This window comes from Microchirus variegatus (assembly GCF_963457635.1).
Source record: "Microchirus variegatus genome assembly, chromosome: 21".
NCBI classification, from domain to species: Eukaryota; Metazoa; Chordata; class Actinopteri; order Pleuronectiformes; family Soleidae; genus Microchirus; species Microchirus variegatus.
Window position 1 is genome coordinate 15,682,027 of NC_139822.1, and position 24,039 is coordinate 15,706,065.

The 24,039-nt window shown below is 43.6% G+C and overlaps 1 protein-coding gene across 1 annotated transcript in view; it reads left to right on the forward strand.

Annotated features, from left to right (window-relative positions):
- LOC310942139 (AT-rich interactive domain-containing protein 1B-like) overlaps positions 1 to 24,039 on the forward strand; it is a gene marked incomplete at both ends in the record, with an annotated part of 189,328 nt that overhangs the window by 128,137 nt on the left and 37,152 nt on the right. Inside the window, 3 exons of the mRNA XM_083907446.1 lie at positions 3,054 to 3,366; positions 17,611 to 17,697; positions 21,322 to 21,501. Of these exons, the coding sequence (XP_083763572.1) occupies positions 3,054 to 3,366; positions 17,611 to 17,697; positions 21,322 to 21,501 (580 nt within the window). The remainder of the gene's footprint in view (positions 1 to 3,053; positions 3,367 to 17,610; positions 17,698 to 21,321; positions 21,502 to 24,039) is intronic.

A 24,039-nucleotide genomic window follows, 5' to 3' on the forward strand; every position in this document is an offset into this window, starting at 1 on the left:
CAAGTGAATGTATAATCCAAATGTGCCTAACTGCCTCTAAACGAATTACTGGCGCACATTTTCCCACCCCTAAACTACCACTGGAAAAGCTGGCAACGGCACCCAATTAGGTGAATGCAATTATTCTTAACCATTCTCACAATTAGCCCGTGGGTTAACAACATAGCAGTACATCCGACTCGCTCTCTCTTGTGTTTTTCGGGAAAGCCATTCCCATGGTTACGCAGGCTGCTTCCGTGTGAAACGGTACGCACCGTGGGCAGGCAGTCAGTCGGTCGAAAATAACATCCCAGCCCTATTGGCAGAGGCGGCGCTTTACATCGCTGAGCTCAGAATACCGGGTGACTTGATTGGCTGAGACGGGGAGTGGTACCACCGAGAGAGAGAGAGAGAGAGAGAATGAGAGGGGAAGAGAGAGGACAGCGACAGTGCCCCGTGTGCTCAGTCGTGCGAGGGCAGATAATGCCAGGTGACAGACTGGCAGGCTGGCAGGACGGGTGGGCACTCACAACAGCATGATGGAAAACAAAAGGCTTTGTGTGTCACAGCTGAGATGGCATTAACCAAAGCAAGCAGCCATGCACAGATTGCCTCACTGACTCAGTTGTCATGGGTGGAAAGATGATGGGGGGGGCGCGGGAGGGAGGGAGAGAGGGATGCCTGATAAGAAATAACATGTTGCTGGGATAATGTGAAAAAGCACATTTTCCTCTTTGCCTGGTGTTTGTTTGACAAAGCTGCATAAAAATTCAAAACGAGTGGTTCTGTGGCGGCGCGCTGCAGGGTTTGGCCCATATTTATAATGTGGATTCTGTATTGATTTTTACAGTTTTTAAAGGGGTCATATTATGCAAAATCAACTTTCCAATCATTTTAACACTTATATTCGGGACTCTGGAGGCCCTATGAGTAGGGAGTGCAGGCGAGGGCAATAGTATCTGGAAGAGCGGAAGTCTGCAAAGTGTTCTATTCTTGGCTGCACATTGCAGCACAGAGTTCTACACAAACTTACAGCCTCAGAGGATTTACGTGTCCGGTGGATACATTTTATAGTTTAGGGATTCATTTTAACAAACGTTGACGCCGTTAATGCCATTAACCGCTGTTAATGTGACCAGCGCTATTTTATATATGAAGGCAATGTGTCGGCTAGAGTTGGCAAATGATGGCTTTTCCAAATGCTAAATGCTAAAGTTTCCTGTGTCTCATTTGCATTTAAAGAGACATACACTCAAAACCGAGCGTTATGAACAGGGCTGTTTGAACTGCTTCAGAAGTGGTGCTTCATCCTTAAGGTATTTTGACCAAAGCATGTCACAAACATGTTCATGAGGACACCAGGGAATTAGTTTAACTTGTAGAACTAGGGTAAAATATAAGTCCTTTAAATTCACTATAGAGTCACTGCACTGAAATCTGAAATAGAAGCTTTTAAGGTAGGATACATTTATTCCATATTTATGTTGAATTAGTTATTTTGTCGTAGATAAAGCCACGTCACATAATAACACATATTCAAAAGTATACGTACGAAATGTTCTCTCTTCAAACTTTTGCTGGGGAAAGAAGTGTAGACGTGTAGATGACACATAGACCTTATCTGTCTGGTTGCACTGGGCCCAGGTGGGACAGGGTCACAGGGGTCATCAGGTCTGGCGTTGCAGGTAGGATCAGCTGCTACGGATCCACAATACTTACCCTTTAATCCTAAGCGGGCACCAGCTAAAAAAAAAAAAAAATCACAGGGTCACATGCCGGTGACTTCCCTCATATCCAGCTACAGCTGAGACACAGCCAAGGATGTGTGTGTGTGTGTGGGTGTGTGTATCAAGGAATGTGTGATGTGTAGTTAAGGGGGCAGCACATCACGTTGCATCGCATCTGGCCTTCTTTTCTACTCCTGCCACTGTCTCTCCTCCATCCCTCACTCTCTCTACACTTTAATGCAGGGAGTATTTTGTCAGCGGCGTTGGTGGGAATTCCCTGGAATCAATTCAGGACGGGGAATACCTCCAAATGCACGCGCACACACACACACACACACACACACACACACACACATGCACATGCAATCCTCGTCTCACCACAGGAAATGAACACTGTAATATGAACTCACCCCCGTTCTGAATGAAAGCCCATTACAATTCATTTTCACCACAGCAGCCAGTGTACACACAGTGGCGGTTTCTTCTTGCGGGTAATGTTTTTTTGGCTCCGCTGCCATATTAACCACTGTCACACTCGCAGCAGTTCACAGGGAAGTTAAACACTGCTCGTTCAAGAGGAAACTTTTAACCTTTCGACCTGTTGTGCGCAGGGAAAGAAATGACTTTCACTTGCTTAATGATGATACAATCTGGTATTCTGAGCAAACCATGTGGAAATAGTTGCATTTGAGCCATTTCATTTCGAGTCTAGGGATGTCCCCAGTGATACCACTTTATTGTGTCCGATATCAAAAATCCAATACAGTCATTTTAGACCATTTATGAATGTGTGAAGCAATACATAGTCATAATTCTCCAACTGTATCACAAACATTGTTCTCCCAAAAAAGAAGAAATAAACAGCCCAAGCATGACTCGGCTAGAATGGTTTCGATGATATTTATTTATATTTTTATAATATATATATATATATATATATATATGTGTGTGTAAATATATGTATCTATGTTAATGTATATATGTATGTGTATATATGTATATATATACATATATATGTATGTATCTATATGTATATATGTGTATGTATGTATGTACATATATATGTACGTATCTATATATACATAAATAGATACAGATATATATATATGTACGTACATATATATGTATGTATCTATTTATGTATATATAGTTACATATATACACACACATATATATACTGTATATGTATATATATATATATACATATATATCGGACCGATACCGATCCCTAATTATGACATAATATGAAAGGGGGGTATTTTGTGCTTCCTGCTGTATGACATAGCTCATGAAATGCTTGAATGAGCGTCATAAATACTCAAGTGTCGCTCCTCGCTTCTGTTCCAGGATCTGTCCGGCTCCATCGATGACCTCCCCACAGGGACCGAGGCTGGTCTGGGCTCAGCCGTCAGCGCCGGCGGATCGTCCTCCAGCAGCAGCAGCAGTAGCCAGGGGGAGCAGGGAGCCGCTAGCAACCAGGGACAGTCGCCTTTCTCCCCGCACGCCTCCTCGCCGCACCTCCCCAGCCAGAGGAGCGGGCCCTCTCCCTCACCTGTTGGCTCGCCTGCAGGCTCCACTCTGTCCCAGCAGTCCCGATCTGGCTCTGGACCCATCTCTCCTGCCAGTGGCCCCTCTGCCAACTCCACCGCCGCTGCACCAGGTAGGCCTACTGTCATTAGAGACTCTAGAATGACTCCATGTGCGCATAAATCTTGATAATCGGGTTTTCGTCTTGATGAAAGGTGCAACCTGTAGCATAACTTTATTACTTTAATCACGACAAACAAATAAGGTGGCAACTGACAAGGTTTGCTGTCGGTGCCAGACACTTCATTGCATTTTTCCCTGTACGCCACAGAGTTAGATTCCCTGGGAAATTTGCAAAATTGCTTTACAACTTTAAAAAAAAAAAAAGAGAAATTGCTTCATGCCGCGCGAGAAGAGACGGCTGTTGGGAAACCAAGTTATAAAACATGACTTCACTAGATCCTGAAATCCTCTTTTAAGTCTTCAGAATCACCGTTTGGTTTTGGGAAATGGAAGATCAAAGGAACCAAATGAGACAATACCAGCTGTCAATCAAAGTGGTGTCCGTGCAGATGGGTTTTCCCTCTAAATGGGAACGTAATTGACTAAATTGTGCATAATGTGCAATTAAAAACAGATTACAATTGTGATTGTGATTGAGATCAGATCTTCTTTCTTTTTGAGTCACAGAAGAACAAGAGCTGCTGTGACATCACGGCTTGGGGGCGTGGCCTGAAAGAGCCCCTCATTATGTGTCCTTCAGTGTTTACATGCTGCATAAACCACGATTGGAGCATCTGGTAAAGCCAGTAGCCGGCTCCGCGCACACCTGTTGCTGCTCAAAGCATTTCAGCTATCACAGCTACATTCTCTGCTTGACCTTTTCTGTTTATTTTGCGATTTAAAGACCTTCCGAGGCGATGATTTCATTTGTTTTTAAATATGTGCATTTAAAAAGGATTTTAAAAAGGTCATGAGGGGAAACTGACCCTGGAACGCGATATATATGCGTCTTTAGCTTGCACGTATAGTCGCATGCTGATATTTAAATCAAATTTAGTGTGCTATTGTGTCACATGTATATAACCGAACCTGGGAAAGGTGAACCTTTTAATAATTCTGTATTTATGTTACTATATTTACGTGTGTGTGTGCAAGAAAACCTACACGATATAATTCCTCCAGATGAATTTCCATTTCTTCTGCAGCAGAAGACCTGAATAATATCAATCCCAGCTCGTCTAGACTCTCGTACTTTATCTCTGGCTCATTTGAAATCCTTATTCAGATCACTGAGCAATATCACAGCTTAGCACCGAAGTACTTCATGGAATCTGTCTCATTCAGTTTTCTTTGTCCCTGCGTTGTGTGGAATTATTGAGTCCTGATTGTGACCATTTTTGGAGAAACACGGAGAAACACGTCCCTATACATTTGACTACTCGTGCCTTGCAGACATAGTGTTAATAAATAGAGACATACTCGTGGTGTTGGGGCCTCACATCTGATTTGTAGCCTTATCTAAAATATGTCAGGCTGAACAAGACGCCCGACAGGATTATCATACAATGCACGCCGGTGTGTGTTTTTCTCCCGGGGGGCCATGAGTGTATAACCATTTTAGATAAACACAAAAACTGTATAAACAAGTGTGGATTTGATTTGCCTGAGACAGTTTCAATGTGAATGGTCTTCCCCCCCACCACCACCACCACCACCACCACCACCGTCATCCTGAGTGAGTGACCGGTGCCTCAGCACGTCTCAGACCTGTCAGTCACTCTGACAAGGCGGGGCAAAATGTCTTGAGTAAAGATCCTAATGCCAGCTCCTCCCAGCAGCCGCTTTCCCAGAGTGATTGACGCTAATGAAAAACCGGGACAGTTTTGGTTTTTTTTGTTTTTTTTTATTCAGGCGTTCGTGCCAAGCATCACGATAAGGATCCGGAATGAGGTGGCAAGGAGACGGGAAGCGAAACGGATCGTCGGGGACGTGATTAATAAGAAAAAAAAAAAAACCACAACATTTTAAAATATTCCCCGTGCCAAATAAATGGTGATAAAGCGTGCAGCGCTGAGTAACATCTGACATGTTTTAGCGGCTGTAGTACAATCAGTTTGAATTAGATCAAGAAGCAGCCAGCCTGAGAGAGAGGAGAGACACAGGAGAACTAATGTGGTTAGCGCACATCTGATTACTGACGCTCTGCTTTCTAACACTTCATCACAAGTTAGGATCTCAAGTTTAGACACTTTGGTTAATGTTGTTGTCACAGCTGGGTACAAGTCGGCGAAAAGGGAGGAGGGGAGGAGGGAGTTAACAAGCGACACATTTGTCTGTATTTGTGTGTTTGTTTTTGTTCTGTGAGATTTGTGTCTTCAGCGCTCGCAGTTAGTTTTTTTCTTTTCCTGAAGTAGAAAAAAAAAACATGATCATTATTCAAAGCTGTAGTGTGAACTACAATGTCCTCGAAGTAAACAAAATAAAGCAAACGTTAATAAGCTCATTAATTAGTGTGAAAAACTGAAGCGGGAGTTTGAGCTCCAATCAAGAAAAAGTCAAAACCCAACACGTCTTGCTGCTGTTGCTGCTGCACGCGGCTCCATTTATTCTCCTCTATTTGCCGTCTCGTCTTTAATGCACTCTGCCCTTGGACTTTAGAACCAGCTCGGATAATTTAGACATAGAGCCTCTCTATGATGATCTGCAACACATAATTTCAAACTTTAGACTTCACGTTTTTTACTTCCAGGCCTTTCTGCAGTGGAGTTTGCAGAAAATGCCGATTTGGAGATTAGGCAAACTGGACACTCTAAATTGACTGTAGGTGTGAATGTGAGAGTGAACGGTTGTTTGTGTAACTGTGATGGACAGGCGAACTGTCCAGGGTGTGACCCCCGCCTGTCGCTCTATGTCAGCTGTGATTGGCAGAGCGCCGCCCGCGACCCTCATGTGGAGGATGAAGTGGTAAAAAATGGACGGATGGACGGATTTAGGCTTAGGGGTTATGTTTCTACACAAAAAAGTTCATGATTTCAATTGTTCAGTTGTGTTTCTGGTGTTTAAAAGTCAGTGGAAGAGCCATTTTTGTCGCTCTCTCCATCAGGCAAAGGTGATAAACCTCAGGTTAATCCAGGAGCTTTGTTTGTTGCTAAATCAGGAGGCAAAGCAGACAGTTTTTTGAGTGCATGTGGATAGTTGTTTTGAGTGAATTGTTTAAGTTTACGGAATGGAAGGAATAAATACTTTTTTGTGGCAAAAACGAGACTACACTTAGGGTTTGTAAAACTTGGAAATATGTCACTGTTCAAAGTTCACTTGGCTTGTTTTTATGAACAAAACAAAAGAAAAACTGGTCTATTTTTGTGACTTCTGGACAATTATTGCTACTTTATTTCGCTACTAAAAATGCGACATAGAATTAATCAGAAATCTGACTCAACAACACATAAAAACATGTAAATAAACACATTACCATGGGTGCACCTGTTGCACAGATCCATATGTGCGTGTATTTATTTGTGTTATTATTCCGGCCTCATTCCACCGAGCACACGGCTGAGCGCTCGCCCGACCACGGGCGTTACCCCTTGACGGCGAGCGGAGGAGAGCAATTTCATCATGTCATCCGTTCACCTGGCTATCAAACACACACAAATAGTCACACATGAATGCACATCCATACGTAAACAGTTTATGTCATTCATACCCACTTTATACGACGCTGCTGTGTGTGTGTGTGTGTGTGTGAAATAGTCAGACAGTGGGAGACAGATTGCCAGCCTGTCATACACCCATACACTCGCACAAATCTATCTTGTCGGAGCTCCACAGCATGCCTGTGATTCTCTCTCGTCCCCTCATTTCTCCTCTCATTCTACCCCCCCCCCCCCCTCTCTCTCTCCATGAAGCAAATCCAATACACTGTAACATTATCCAGGCCTCGACTTGCTATTTGGATTCTCTCCCGGAGCCAAAAAGGCACACACAGGGCCAAATTGATTTTCCTGTTGCGCTAGATTTGTGACAGTCGAGCAGAAATCACATTGCTCAACAGCCAAACCCCCCCCCCCTCCCACCTCCTCCACATTGTATGCACATACACACACGTATACACAAAAAAACAGGCTCTTATGCGCACACAACCTTGCTTCCTCCCAGAGTCTCTGAAGCAATTCACAGAGTCCTCGGAATATTTTTCTCCTTTCCGTGAGACATTGGGGACGAGGCAGGCGGAAATTCATCTCTTATCTGGATGGATGTGGGGCGGAATTGGAGCGCGGGGCGTTGGAGCTTCCATCATCGATGACGAGCTGTGGGAGCGCGAGAGGAAAGAGAGAGAGGCAAAGTCATCGAGTCAAAGTGCAGAACGCTGAGGCTTCAGAATGCTTCGGTTAGCAGCCGGAGCAGATATCATCAGATACGAGGATTTGCATGCGTTTCCAAAACACTGCGTCGTCCGGACATTTCTAGATGTAGATAACACCGGGGGCTGTGCTGTGCGGCTTGACGAGCTGTATCCAGGTTGACGAGCTGTCAGTGTGGCGTCACTTCCTGTCATACTTTAGCATGGCTGTCACTTCTTCCCGGAAAAAAAAAAAAAAAAAAAAAAAAAAAACGTGTTGAAGACAAATCCATTACCGGGCTTTTGCCGAGGCTGAGGCTCGGATATCAGACTTTTCACAGACACTCACTCGCTTGTCATCAGCTTGAATCTCTGTTGCCGACGATGAGATGGAGCTGATGTGGTGTTGATTTGTCTGCCAGCAGATTTAAGTGTTCACAATTACAATAAAATGACTGCTTTCCTGCACTTTAAGCAGTTGATATTGTGAGGAAATCACTTTGCTTCTTTACTTCTCACTCACTCATTCATCTTCTACCACTTTATCCTCTTCATGAGGGTCGTCCCAGTCCACTTCTTTACAGTTGATCGTTGTGAAGATACAGGTACCCCGGGGTTCAAAGCAACAGGTTTAAATTCTATTAGTGCAATCCCTAGTGCAATAAATGCACTTAAATCGCCCCCCGAGACTCAACTTGAACAGTGACTTAATCTTATTCTTCTTTTATTCTATATTTATTGTTTTGTTGCCATTGTGATTGTATCTTATGTTACATTATTTCCCCTTGAGGGACAATAAAGATCTGAACTGAACTAAACTGATCATTTATCATTAAGAATAGAAAACACAAGGATGGAGCACGTGGCCAGCACTGTTGCCTCACAGCAAGGAGACTCCACCACTTAAAGCGGACCTAGACCGGAAGTACCGATTAGCGCTGTTTTTTTGTTGTGTATCTGCGACATTACCTCGTTTATGAAGCCCTGGAGGTTCGAAACAAACAGTTCAGCCACTGCTGAGAACGCTGTGTTGTATTGTAGTATCGGTATCAGCAAGATCTCTGAAAAAACCCCGTCCGGTTGCGTAAACAGCATTTCTCCAGAACAGCGGATCCTCCTGCTCCGGGCACTAGTCCGGGCACATCCGGTTGCGTACATTGAACCGCAGAAGAAGAATAACATCAGTTGTGGAGGTGTTTCACGAGCAACAGTGTCTTCTGACTCTGGGTCTGACTCCGGGTCAAAGTCATAAAAGGGACTGCGGCGGGGAGTCGTGACAAAACTATTTTTAAACATTGTTAAAACAATGTTTTGATAATGAGTAGCAGTGCATCCACCGTTCCAGAGGGTGAGAGCTGCGCTTCTGGGAGCTGGTGTGCTAATTACGTCACTTCCGGGTATTGGCCAATCACAAGACAGTTGGGAAGGCTCTACGCTGGCTGGCCAATCACAACACAGTTTGTCATCTGGGGGTAAGATTTCAATCTGAAACACCGTGGATGAGGAGAGCGTCAGTAAGGAGAGATTTCTATCGGCTCATTTACAGCAACTAGGAGGTTTTTGATCATTAAAAACAAGTTAATGTATGTGAGTAGACCTCCATAACTCACATATATGTGCAACAGGACCACTCTATGTGAGCTTTAATATCAAGTTATAATATAGTCGACTTTAATATGTATAGCTATAATAATATTGCTATTCGGTATGCTTTTTGCCACTTTTATTTTGAAATTCTGTGAAATAGCATCACAAATATTGTCCGAAACGTTATTTAACCACTTTGCAAATGCCGTTTTTTAGGCAAGTGTTTTTGTTTTATTCCATCTCTTTGTGTTTGTGTTTGACGTAGAGCACATTTCCACTCCTCCATGGTCCAGTCTTTTCTCTCTGCAGCGGAAAATCACAAATATTTCCTCGTCCATTTTTCTCTCCCTTGTTCTTCTCTCTCCACCAACGTCCTTCATGGTCCAGTTAGAAGTGCCCGTCCTCCCTCCTTCCTCTCCCTGTCTCCATCCTCTCTCTTCCCTCTTCTATCTTTTTTTTTTTTTTTTTTTACCCTTCTGAGTTTTTATTTTCTCTTAAAGAGGTGATTGGCGCTCTAGGGCGAGCCATGGGAAAAGTTTAAGCTGTTTATCTGCGCTTCGCTTCAAGTGCTTCCAGGGCCTACAAAAGGACAGAGAGGTCAGGGTGAGTGGAGGAGACGGAGAGAAGGAAAAGGACACTAGGATACAGAGAAGGAGAGAAGGTCCATTTTCTGTTATCTCAAGGGTTCCGTCGCTGCTCGTCTCCTCCAACCTGTTTGTATCAACCCTTGTCCTTTTCCATCGCCCCCTCAGCCTTGCCGGGAGTTCTTGCATGTCTTCATTTTATATGCAATTATGTTAATGAGAAATAAAAACAGGGTGAAAGGTCAACTGTGGACGCCTGGAAGGAACCAGAGTGATGACCTCAAATTGGCAATTTCTTTTGAGTCGGTAAACGACTTCCCCGAATGAGAAAGAAAAACAGATTTACAAGCTGTAACATCGGACCAGAACACACGCCACAGGGTTGCTCATCCAAAACTTATATTTTCTCTGCGCTCGTGGGGGAAAGTTATTACAAGAAAGCGCAGCAGCAGAAGAGGGTGGTGGTGATGGTGATGGGGGGGGGAGAGAGGAGTTGAATGTTTATGCCAGTGTCTTTTTTTTTGCGCTGTAGAATGTGGAGCCAAGCGAGTTTTCTAGTCACACCACTCCCAGAGAGGCTGCATGGTGGGAACGCTGCCTCTGGCTGTCCTTGTCCCTCTCTCGTTCTCTCATTATTTTTATCGCGCTCGCTCGCTTTTCTCTTATGTTCCCTCTTGTGTCTCACGTTCCCCTCGTTCCCCCCCCCCCTCCCTCCCCATCTCTGTTTGTCTCCGCCGCTGCTTTTCCTTTTCGCTCAGAGCGTTGCTGTGGTACAGGCCTCCCACTGAGGAACAAGGCTGGATTTTTCCATCCACTGTTCCTCCCTCTTTATTCCTTCACATCTCTCCTCCAGCTCTCTCCACGTTTGTCCTCTTCTTCTTCTTCTTCTTCGTCAGCTTCAAACACCACCACCAACTTCTGCGTCTCACTTTCTTACTTAGGACTGCTCGTGTTCGCAGCAAAAAAAAAAATGTCCTCCCCACAGGCGTCATATATTCACAAAGAACACCGTCGGCCAAAACAGTAAAAAAAAAAAAAAAAGGCGCCTGCGTGCTGTGTTAGCCGTTTAGAGAAATCCCATTCTAACTCCGTCCGACTGAAAAAACCCTAACTGGAGCACAGTGCGCAATTATTTTCTCTCCCCAACACCTATTTCCTTGCCTTCTCTCACTCCGTTGCTCTCTCTCCCCCGCAACCTGCTAGCTGTTTTTTAGCTTAAGCTGCAGTTTTGCTTTACTTACAGTTGCTACTCAGCGTTGGAAGTAATGAGGACCTTGGGAGAGCACTTGTTTTTTTGCGAGCCACTGCAGGCCTGCACTCGTCCCCCTATAGGGAGAGTTAACTGGCATTAGCCCCCGGCTTGAAGAGGCATTGACTCGCACCCATTGAGATCTAAACCACCATTATTGGAGCCTGCTGTTTATCTGCTTTTTTCCCCCCTAAAGACGCAGCAAGTGGGGGATATTACCTCTGTTTGTGGGTCTGTGTGTGTGTGTGTAGGGTGGTGCAGGTGTGTGTGCAGCCTAAGGGTTGTATTAAGAGATGGTGCTGAAGCAGCCCTTTCTCTGTATTCTACACCAGTCTATTAGTGCTCACCACTGTTACCTCACTTTAGCAAAAATGGCCTCGCTGCTCCAGGGGCTGGCTCTGTGTTTATGAGAAACAGTCAGTGTGTGTGTGTGCATGTGCGGTCGCTGCATGTGCGTGTGTGTGTGTGTGTGTGTGTGTGTGTACATACTGTTTAGCAGCACAGCCTTTCAGACGCTTGCATGCGTGCATACATCTCAGCTCCACTCCAGCTCCTCTCTTTCATCGGAAATTAATGAAAGTCTTTTCATCGACTGACTTTTCTTCATCAACATCACACCCACACACACACACACACACACACACACACACATACACGGTAACTCTCAGGCACAGTAGCTTTTAAGCCTAATATTATCAGGGCCCTGAAACAAAACAGAAATATGGCCACAAGTACTCTCCCTCAGCTTTGAACTACCCCGGTATTTGCGTTTGAAACCCTGATGAAAAAAGCTTCAAAGACCACACTCCCCCCCCCCCCCCCACCTTCGTCTTCAAAGTAGACTCAGGGTTGCCTCAACGGTCCGCGCGGAGGAGAAATTTAAAATGCGTGTTGGGTTTTTAGCGAGGAACATTATCTCAAAAAAATGCAATGAACTCCCATTACTTTGGGCCCTCGCTGCCTTGTACCATGCAGAAAGAGTCGAAAATGGATGTGCTCGCTAAGTGGCTTTTTACAAAGAGGAAATTACAGTGATTTGACTTTTCGGCGGCTTTCCAAAGAACATGCTTCTGTTCAGTCCTCCAGTGTCTTCAGGCAAACCTGCCCTGCCCTCCTGATGCTCAAGACATCAGACCTGTTCATCTCGGCGCTCAAGTACAAACATTTGCACAGGTGCACTCGCCAAAAAGTCACATTTTATGTGTCAGATCAGTCCACGCACATCGAGATCACTGCTCTGTGATCGTTGACGTGAACAAAGTCTAACATGGTAGCTAAACGCTCTCTGGAAACAGTTAAGTGTGATTGTCGACGGCCAAAATATCTTCCAGCTGCTTTGCTCTCCTTTCATTTCAAATATTATACTTTACGTTTGTTCGATTTTTTTTAAAATGACACCATCATTGCTGCCAATAACTTTTCCTCCTTAGCCCTTAGTGCTCACACGGCACGGATCTGTGCCGCAGGTGCACCCATGGTAGATTGCTGTGGGAATAATACACTACTCCTTATATGGACATCCTGGGGGGGGGGGGGGGGGGTTTATAGGTCACATATTCAGGCTTTTAAAAAAAGCCCTTTTTATGCATCTTCTTATGCGTTGGTCATGATTAGTGCTGTCAAACGTTAACGCGTCAACGGCGTTTAACGGTGTCAACGTTCCATGACGACTGACCAGAAAAAGACACGCGTGACGTCATGTTTACGTGACTCCGGATTGTTAAAATGAGTCTCTAAAGGAACGTTAAACAGAGGCACACATACGCAGTACACAGGTACGCTAGTTATTTGTAGCGCTGCTCTTTTCCTTTAATAAACAGACTGCTCCAGTTCCACTGTAGGCGCGCTAACTGGCGCTAAAAGGAGCTAATGCAGCTAACGGAGCTAACTGGTAAACGGTGCCTGGACTCCGGTGTCGCGGCACGTAAACATGACGCCATGCGCGTCTTATTCATTGTCATTTTCATTGTAGTGTCTTCTTGTATTTGTGTATTTTTATATATATATATATATAGAAAGAGAGGGAAAAGATGTGTGTGTGTGTGTGCGCTCAGCTGGGCAAACGGGAAAGTGTAAATTGCCAGTTGAGCGCTGGGAATATACTGCCCATCAATGCCACTGATGGTGCACATGTGCTAATTGTGTTATGGAGCACCTATGGGAGCACGAGTGTGCACAAGAAGAGCACGCACAGCGATCTAAATGCACACGTATCGCAAATAAATAATCCGGATTGTTACTGTGAAGAAAAATACACTTATATACACATTTATACAGTCACTGTTAACCTTGAGAAAACAAAGTTATACATCATGCATGCACACGCTCAGAGGAGAGAACCCAGGTCTGCAGACGCTTTTCCATATATTTGCTTTGCATTCTCATTCATAGCTCGCTATTTTCCAAAGATATACAGTCGGCTCCTGCTGACATTTAGCTCTCTCCCTCTCTCCCTCATTTTCTCTCTCTCGGCAGCACGCGGAGAAGAACTGCACGTCAAAGATTCGGCGTATGAATTATTAATGGTATGGATTAAACGTGCCAGGACTCACCGTGGAGCCTGTTTGTTTTATTTGGACGTAATTATTTAATGGCACCTTGTTAAAAATGATAGTAGGAGAGGGGAGAGGGAGAGGCTTTGTTTGGAAAAGTATTTGTTAGTGAAATAATTATGATGTGCCCCGAGCTTCACTCATTCACTGCATCTTATCTCATCTGTTTTTAAGGGATCTTATTTTTGTCATTATTTCTTCCTCGCTCGTATGTCTTTGCATTAATCTCATCTGTGGTGAGAATTTACATGGCTGTTGTGGCAAAGATTAGTGAAGCATCCTATTATTATACCTTCACACACACACACACACACACACAAACAGACACACACGCTGCTGTCAGCCATCCAAACAAACGCAGACCGACAGTGGAGCTGGTGCCTGGCACGCATCCTCGCACACACACACACACACACACACAAAGGTTGGCCTTTATCGTAAGGATGACTTTCATACTTTCAGGGATCAGTAAACTCCTGCGAGCACGCTTCATTCTCACTATGCATGCACCTGTTTAAACGCGCGCCGCAGCCAAATCTGTCCCCATACAGCAACAAGTTGCAATGTTGCACCCCCCCCCCCCTCTCCCTGCCCCCTCGTAACCTAACACAAATTAAATAGAAATGTTCTCAAATTATAATTTAAATACTCACTCAATGATAAGTGCACTATTAATCAGAACTTGAGAAAGCACTCTCATCCCCACCGTGTCAATACACTCCCCTATCTCAAGGTTAACCCTTTCTTTGACGGCGAGCGTTTCGCAGACGACACGTTTGCATCACTGCGATTCCACGACAGGAAAAAAGTCAGACCGTTTCTGAAAGCTGAAAAGTTGCACGTCGAAGCCGAAAGTGTGGTTATTACGGTAATAATAAACAGGAAGCTAGCGAATTAGCCTCTTTAGAGAGTGTTTGTCCTGTTTTTGGACATGAGACAAGAACTCAGACACACGTTATTTTAACCCTGATAACTTCACTATGTTAAAACGTACAGTATGAGGCTATAAGAATGTGCAATATAGAGCGTCTTAGATCCTTTTTTCCAGCACAACCGAGGCAATCTGATGAAGTAGATTATACCAACTATATAAACACACCTGAACAAAAAGTACTCAAAATGTTTAAAATGGGATTTAATTTGTCAAATTTGGAAATACGACACAGTATAAAGTTCACATGGCTCTATTTTTGTGACTTTTGCACATAATTTGAATCTACAACAACACATAAGACGGGGAACTTTTTTTTTTAAAGCCTGATTATCTCACCTATAAACACACACCCCCAGGATGTCCATATAAGGAGTTGTGTATTATTCCCACAGCAAATTACCATGGGGGCGCTAAAGATTAAATGTTTTTTACTGTTTAAATTGCAAATGAATGTGTACAACTACAGTTTTTTCTAAATACAACTTTTTGGTTTTCATCATTTTAAATTGTTTTAACATGCAGTAAATTGTAACTAACTGTCAGATATTGAAAGTTATTCTGTAACTCACAGGACTTCAGCCCTTGTATGTTTTTTTTTTTAAATGTCCTTAATCCAGATTACCACCAACATATCCTCTAAATCTTTTTGATTTATACTTTAAATTTGAATTCAGGACTTTTCTTAAACAGTCTGACGTCTTCTTTCGCTAACGTGAAGCACCAGTGTTTCAATACCTCAGAGCTGCTGCTCCGACATCCGCACACTGACGCTTCCTCTTCCACCGCATGGTGACAGACTAACTAATCGAATATTCTCTCTTTGAAGCAGCACCACTGGATCTATTCATGTATGAGGTGTGTGTGTGTGTGTGTGTAGAATATTTCTGAACATATCCTGTCTGCCTTTGTGCTTTTATATTTATTTTGTTGTGTGCATAAGTGTTTTTATTTACACTTGTGTGTTGCAGTTACTTACGCGTGTATGTGTGTGTGGGGGTGGCTCGGTGGATGGAAATGTTGTTTATGCAGTTTTATGCAAAGCAATTATGTTGACTTAATTGGGTTTGTTTATGTGGAGAGTGTGCCACCCCCAGTCATGTATTACTGCCATCATGGACAGACACATCACACACACACACACACACACACACATACACACACACACACACACACACACACACACACACTTCTGCGAGCAGCACTTTCTACTGAATAATGTGAAGTGTTCCTCGTTTGTACTGAATTCATATTCACCGCGAGTTGTACGGACGCTGTATCAACACAAGTGGAACTACAGCACTTCATAATGACTCACCGCTGAGTCGCTGGTTACTTTTGTATGGAATTAGATTTGTGTCAATATTTTTTTAAGAAGCAAATAAAATACAGAGTTAATTGTTCAAAAACATTATATATTGTTGTTTGAAAATACACTTGTTGTTTGCGCCGTGGTTTTTTGTTTGCGATTCTGACCATGGGCTGACCTGAGTAAGCCGCCTGCTGATTGGCTATTGAGTTTTGGAGTGACAGCTCAACGGAACGCACCAGAACAATTTTAAGTTTCTAACGTTTGTCAGTTTATAAGTAAAAAAAAAAAGGGCACATTAATGCGTTAACAGCCATTAACTCACGTTAACGCATGACGTGTTTCCATGATGACAGACATGGAAAAAGATGTATGTGACGTCATGTTTACGCGCCGCGCCACTGGAGTCCACGCACAGTTTACCAGTTAGCTCTGTTAGCTCCTTTAGCGCCTACCTGTGTACTGCGTGTGTGTGCCTCTGTTTTTAAAGTTTAGCGTTACTTTAGAGATGCCAACGCTAACGTGCCTAGCACGTTAAACGGATGTCGAAGAGGAAAACTTGGGAACGAGTTCCACATGGAAAGCGACTACGCAACCAATCAGCAGGCAGCTTCCTAAGGCCCGCCCATGGTCAGAATCGTAAACAAAGAACCACGGCGCAAAGTACAAGCGTATTTTCAAACAATAAAATACAATATTTTTGAATAGTGCACACATACGCAGTACACAGGTACGCTGGTTATTTGTAGCGCTGCTCTTTTCGTTTAATAAACAGACCGCTCCAGTTCGACTGTAGGCACGCTAACGGCGCTAACGGACCTAACTGGTAAGCTAGGCTAATTCAAAAAGCTAATTCCATGCTTTTGGCACCTGTTCCGCTTCCTATAAGAAGGCAAATCAAATGCTATAATGGTTAAAAACGATGTACATCATCTCCACCGTGTCTTGTACAGAATTATCCACAGAAATATGTAGAGTTTAAAAATAACAGAGCAGTTTTCCCTTCCGTCTTCGCCGCTCCACATTCGTCTCATGTCAAAATCCAAAGATAAAAGGTTAATTTAGCATCTCTCTCTCTCTCTCTCTCTCTCTCTCTCTCTCCTTCCTCTGGGCCAAATCAATCCAGCATCGTCTCCGTCTGCCGCTGTTCTAATCAGACCCTCAACTCACTATTGGATTTCAATGGAACAGGCGCAGACCAAAGACCCGCGCAGCCGTCCGATCAATGATCCTCAAACGGCTGTGGTTTTCTATAGGGGGATCACTCCGGTTTGAACGTGTGCACGAGGAAGCGGCGCGAGCTCCGGTGACGACACACAGCCATGTCCTGTGGAAGTGTATTTGTCGTTTAGCTAATAGTGAATCGCAAACAGCTTCATGGAAAAGTGGACGTGCCCACGTCGTCCGTGCTCCAGAAACAAAGACTGCGCTCCAAATAAAGTTTCAGCTTTTAGATCGCTTTGTTCTTCTTTTTTTGTCAGTCACATGACAGGAAACTTTTCAAGCCTTTTTGTTGCGGTTTAATAGAAATGCAAAGAGAGACAGAAAGAGACAAAAGTGATCCTTCAAGGCCCTGATTGTTACAACACTTCCTGTGTTTCAGGCACGGCACATAAGAAGCAATTATAAATCCATTTTCTATTGATCACTCTCATGCAAATATGGGAAATTCTTCTTTTCTTTTTCTTTTTCTTTTTTCATTATATGACAGCTTTTGTTACAAAGACAGGATTGTACCATTGTAAGTTTGAAAGTGTGCTGTTGCCATGTGGACGTATGAATCTTCGTGTACACTGACTGTGACTGTGTTTGTTCTGCAGTCCCCGCTGTGGCCACTCAGAACACTGGAAACGGACCGGATGGAGGCCACCCGCCAAACACCCGCTCACCTATGGCTCAAGACAGAGGTGAATGTGTGTGTGTGTGTGTGTGTGTCTGTGTCTAATTCTTTTCCAGCAATCGTAGCAAATGCAGAACAGTGACTGACTGTTTTCTTTTGGTTTGCTTTACCCACTTTACCCATCTTTGTCAAACCCCCTCGAGTCACGTCGATGGATTTCCATCAGCAATTGTGGTGAAAACAAATGATTCCCATGATCCCACGCTGCTTCCTAATGTCATTAAACTAGGTCTTTTGTTATTGTTTCGATTGAGAGGCCCATAGCAGCAAAAATTACATATTGCAAGTGTGTTTTTTACGGCATAATTTCCTCTCCTTGTGATTTTTTTTGTAGTCTCTGTCTTCAACTGATCACCCCTATTTCCTGCTCTCCTGGTAAATGTACATTCAAAATCCAAGAAACGGAACAAATCTATTTTTACTTTATTAAAAGGACGACAACAGGAAGTTTTCCTCAGAACTGTCACCTTATCAGCTGGTCTTCTTGTCAAAGCCACAGTATACTCCTGCAACGGAGACGGCAAGGGCTGCGATTGGTCCTCAGGACAGGCCGAGATAACGCTGCTCTGTGCCGGCCACAGAGGCAGAGCTGATCACCGCCAACAACGTCGCTGCCAAACTATAAATACGTCACATCTTAATACACACAAACAATGACTGAAGCTGAAGCATACATTGAAAGTGTTGCTCAATCCAGAGACAGATTAAAAGAGACAGTTAAGTATCGGAAAACGTCTTCAAATGGAAACACTCGCCTCAACTTTCCATAACAAGTGAGGCATGAATAACGACTAGTGACGCGAACAAAAAAAATTGTGTTTTAACAATTTATAATGAAGGAAAACAGATTGTGCATGTTAAATATGAATTTTGATGAGTATAGTACATATTTACATGCAAAGTTTTTGTCTCAGTGTCCAGAAAAGGGCCAAAATATGGAAATTTCGCACAGGTGTTTTTCCAACTCTCTCTTCTCAGCACTGATTCTCTGGCTTCCTGCAACAGCACGAGTGAAATTTCCCGAATAACCACACGTTGGCTTTGACGTACAACTTCTTGATCAGCGATACACTCGGTGTTAAAGGGTGAAGTAAAAACATGACCGTACAAATTCAGTCACTGTATCCTGAATCTATCGCAGATCACAATCTGCATGCATCTGACAAAGTGGAAGTAGTTTCTCGGCAGTCATGGCAACTTCCTCGATTGTCTCAGAAAATCAGTTGAATTGCACATTTAAGAAACAAAGGAACAAAAAAAAAAAAAAAAAAACAGCATCTCCACAACATTACAAACAAAACCCCCTGAAAGTCTAGTGTGTAATCTTAATGGAATAAGTGTGATGCTCCCTCTCTATCACCCACCAAAGAGCAGTTAAGTCAGGCAGAGACAGAGGCAGTGGATGGATGAAGACAAAGAGAGAGCGAGTGAGGCGCTGTAAAAGGTTATTTCCCAACATGATGAAATCAAGCTGGAGATTTAATGCCGCTCTCTAATGCCTGTAAACCTCCAGCCCAGTTCAGGAAAAACGCTGTGCCAGTTATCAGGACCTGCTGTTATTTTTCCCTTCGTTTTTTTTTTTTCTTTTTGTGTTGTTGTTGTCAGGATTAAAGCCCCCTCCTCTCAAAACACGCACGTCCCACTTTGCTCAAGTGCTCGCCTCCCTAAGAGCCTCTTTCCACTCTTCATTTCCATAAATCCGCTGAATGTCCCTTTTTTACCCCCCCCCCCCCCCTCACATTCTCACCCATGCTTTGGTCGCTGCCTGTTGTTGTTGTTGTCCAGTTGAGAGCCTCGTTGGCTTTTCTAGAAAGAGAGAAAGGTTTGTGTGTGTGTGTGTGTGTGGAGGGAGAGAGAAAAATCCTTGAATGTGTTATTTGCTTTTAGCACTGTCTGCAAAATGTTTCTTTCCCCATCCATTTTCCAGGCAATTTAAAGTGCGGTATTACAAACTGTATGTTTTTTTTTTTCCTTCTTCTTCTTCTCCTCCTCTCCCAGAATCCCCTTACCCTAATGGAAGCAAAACATTACAATAATGTCCTCGCTCCTTAAACCCAACACTCGCAGCCTAAGCACTTTCAGGCCCCAATCGCTCTTTTCCTCCGTCTTTCCTTCCCACGCGCACTTTTCTCTCTCTTTTTGCTTCTTTCTCTGTCTTAGCCTCCGTATCTTTGCCACACACACACACACACACACACACACACACACACACACACACACACACACACACACACACACACACACAGCTTTTAGTTTTCTCCTTCTCCTGTTATCTACCTCCCACAAAGAAACACAAATATGTATATGTATTTACTTGTGTGCGCACAAACATTTGGTGAATCCTCACATGGCGTTTCTTTTTATTATTTTTTTTAACCCTTTAACACTTAATAATAAGCTTCAAAGAGTACAGACGGATGTTTTGAGGCTTATTTTAACCATGAAATGTCCTGTGACTAAGTGCTTTTGCCCATTTTCCGAGAACAACTTTCAATATTTGGCAGTCATGACCAATTCCCTGCATGTTAAAGTATGTTTACAACATTTACAACAATGTATAATGATGGAAAACACTGTAGTAAAAACCACATTTTGTGTGTTAAATTTGAATTTTTTTAAAAAATGTAAAAAGTAGTACTGTGCAATAGGTTAACGTGCGTTAACGCAGGACACGTTTCCATGACGACTGACCGGAAACAGACGCACATGACGTCATGTTTACGTGCCGCGACACCGGAGTCGAGGCACCGTTTACCAGTTAGCTCCGTTAGCTGCATTAGCTCCTTTTAGCACCGTTAGCGCACCTACAGTCGAACTGGAGCGGTCTGTTTATTAAACTGTGTACTGCGTATGTGTGCCTCTGTTTTTAAAGTTTAGCGTTACTTTACAGACTCATTTTAACAATCGGCGCCATGGAAACGCGTCGTGTGTTTGAGTTTTTGTCTCAATGCCCAAAAAAGTGGGACACTTTTTCCCCTTTGCGGGCGACAAATACGCTGATTTTCCGGCTTCCTGTAACAGCGCAGGTGGAATTACCGTAATAACCACAGGTTGGCTTTGACGTGCAGCTTCTCAGCAGAAACAGTTGGAAAACAGTCGCGTAATTGCAGTAATGGAACGGCAAGGGATTGTGCAAGTGTCAGCTCGCACTAAAGCAATTGTGTCATTTCCCTGAATAGTCCGCGCACGCTCGTAGAAAATGACAGAAATATACAGCTAACAGCTAACCCAATCCATTTACACCTAATCTGCACTACTAACCCAACACACACACACAGACACATCACTCACACTTTCCTTCCTCTTCCCCTCACTGGGGCTTCCAGCGACCTCTCCTCACTCATGCTGGACTGGGAGACCTTTCTGTGGGTTTTAAAAACAAATGGAGCAGCTTTAAAGGGCGAAGCCCGAGCGACGCTTGGCTTCAAATGTCATTGTGGATGGTGGCGGCGGTGGTGGTGGTGTTTGGGCCACTTTGGGAGACTTTGACGCATCTATTGACAGAAGGGCTTAGAATAACAGAGCAGCCGTGATCAAATCATCGGCATATTCTATAGAGAGCCGAGCACAAGTGTTTTTCTTTCTTCACACGTACGCACATTTCTGACGTCTTTATTATGTGTGTTTCCAGGATTCATGTCCAGCATGCATAGGACCCAGACTGCCTCCCAGTTTGCGTCGCCTCAGTCCGGACCCTCTATGTCCCCGCACCCTTCACCCGGGGCCCCGTTGTATCCTGGGATGGGTCCGTACTCCCAAAGCGGTACCACAGGCACTTATGGAGCACAAGGGTCACAGTACGGACATCAAGGTAGGAGCCTGTGTACCTTTTGATGACATGTTTAAAATTGATTACACAACACACTTGAAATATTAATATCCCATGACTACAAAATCAACATTCTAGTGCGTATGTTGCTTGAATTCAACCCAATATATATCAAAAAACTAGTGCTAACGGCGTCAACGTTAGCGCATGTTAATGCATGACGCGTTTCCATGGCGGCTGACCGGAAAAAGACGCGCGTGTCATGTTTACATGAGTCTCTAAAGTAACGCTAAACTTTAAAAACAGAGGCACACATACGCAGTACACATGTACGCATTTGTAGCGCTGCTCTTTTCGTTTAATAAACAGACCGCTCCAGTTCGACTATAAGCGCGCTAAACGAGCTAAGGCAGCTAACGGAGCTGACTGGTAAACGGTGCCTGGACTCCGGTGTCGTGGCACGTAAACATGAAGTCACGCGCGTCTTTTTCCGGTCATCGTCGTCATGGAAACGCATCATGCGTTAACGTGCGTTGACCTAGTGCCCAGTGCTAATCAAAACACTAGTGCTAGGCCTGTTAACATCGGTTTATTGAAGTTTACGTGAAGTTCCGCGACACTGGAGTCCAGGCACCGTTTACCAGTTAGCTCCGTTTGCTGCGTTAGCTCCTTTAGCACCTACAGTCGAACTGGAGCTGTCTGTTTATGAAACGAAAAGAGCAGAGCTAAAAAATAACCAGCGTACCTGTGTACTGCGCATGTGTGCCGCTGTTTTTAAAAGTTTAGCATTAGTTTAAAGACTCATTTTAACAATCGGGAGTCACATAAACAAGACGTCACGCGCGTCTTTTTCTGCCGTAAGCGTGCACAGCACTACAAAAAAACTTGTCCTGTACCCAGGGGACGATAAGTTCCATCCAATCAAGCAATGTAGGATTTTTTTCATTACCCTAACCCAACATATGTCCCTTTTCAATTAAATCGCAAAAGAAGCTTTTGCAAATTTCAAAACTCCAAGTCACAGAGTTTGATTTCTCTCAATCTGCGGTTGCTTCCTGGTTTTCCAGATTAAATATTTATCATGAAAACAACTAACAGGAGCCCGTGGCTGTTTTTCTTGGTTGACTTTTTTTTCCCTGACATCACATTTGCGCTGCGGCTTGTGCTTTCTGTTTGGTATTATCAGAGCGATGAATACTTTTATTCTCTTGTGTTTTGTCGAAAGTTTGGCCTGTTTTTTTTTTTTTTTTGATGGATGTTGGCCTCTGTTCCGCAATCACGCCGGACCTCGACACACCTGTGTCACTGGCTTCAAAGGGAATTTTTGCGAAAAAGGAATACAAAAAGACGCACGTTGATCTTCCGTCTCTAGATTTGATCCCGATACTGTCTTCTCTCGTCCGTCCCTGTGCGACGGCTCTGTCTCTTTTCTGAAGGTCCAGCTGTCAGAATATTCATGAGACACTTGAACTCTGGACACACCTCTCGACTCTGCTCATGATATGATTATGAGGTTGCTCCACACTGACAGGGAAGACTGACAATCTGTGAGATTCATCCGCTGAATGACGATGAGCCATGGGCCGTTTGTTTTAGTCTTATGAAAGAGAATACGCCCAAGCTATTTCTATAACTCTTTTAGAAACTTTACTTTAAAGAAATATTCACCATTTTTACTATTACCATTTAAATCCAGCTAACCTCTGCTAATTCAAGCAGTCACCGCACGTTGTTCCAGATAATGTGACCTAATTTAAATCACTTAGTTAACCAGCACACACACGTATATATATATATATATATATAATATATATATACTTGCATGTTCCAGAACAATCATGATAATGCTTTCCAGACAGTTTGGTAAATCAGTCGCATTAACCATCAATTTGAGCTTTTTTTTTTGCGATAATTACAAAAAACAAACAAGTCGGGGGGGAAAAAGTTTGGGTAATTTCCTGTAATTACCAAGTCTTCGCTTACTTGTTTTTCCTCCGACGTTTTCTCCGGGCCATCCAATAAACACTGACATCTGCTGTTGTACTTTGTTTTCCTGCCACTGGCAACGCACCAGATGAAACATTATGGTATTTTTTTTTTTGGTAAATGTGTGTTTTAATGTGTCACCTTGATAAATGCGTCCATCCATGCGCGGATTTTTTTTTTTTTTTTTTTTTCAAAACCGTGGCCTCTCTCCCTCACATTCATTAATGTTGATTAATAGCCCTAATGCATTCGGTATTTGGTCTCCTGCCTCCACCCACTCTTGTCTCTTAATGTGACTTTGGCTGGGACGACAGCCCAGTCAGCATTTAGAGAAAAAAAAAAAAAGAAAAGAGGACTAAAGTAAGCACAGAGTGACAGCGAAGCGGACTTGCCTGGAAGACGCTGTGGAGGCAGGCGAGCGTGAAATCTTGATGACAGGAAGGATGTTCCGATCAGAAACGGGAACAAAAAAAAAAAACCAGGCCATCTCTCCTTCGCATAAATATTCAGTACATGTACTGTTAGTACGTACACTTGCAACTTGGCCTGCATCGATCCTACATTAATGTACATTAAGACAAAAGTACAGGGAGT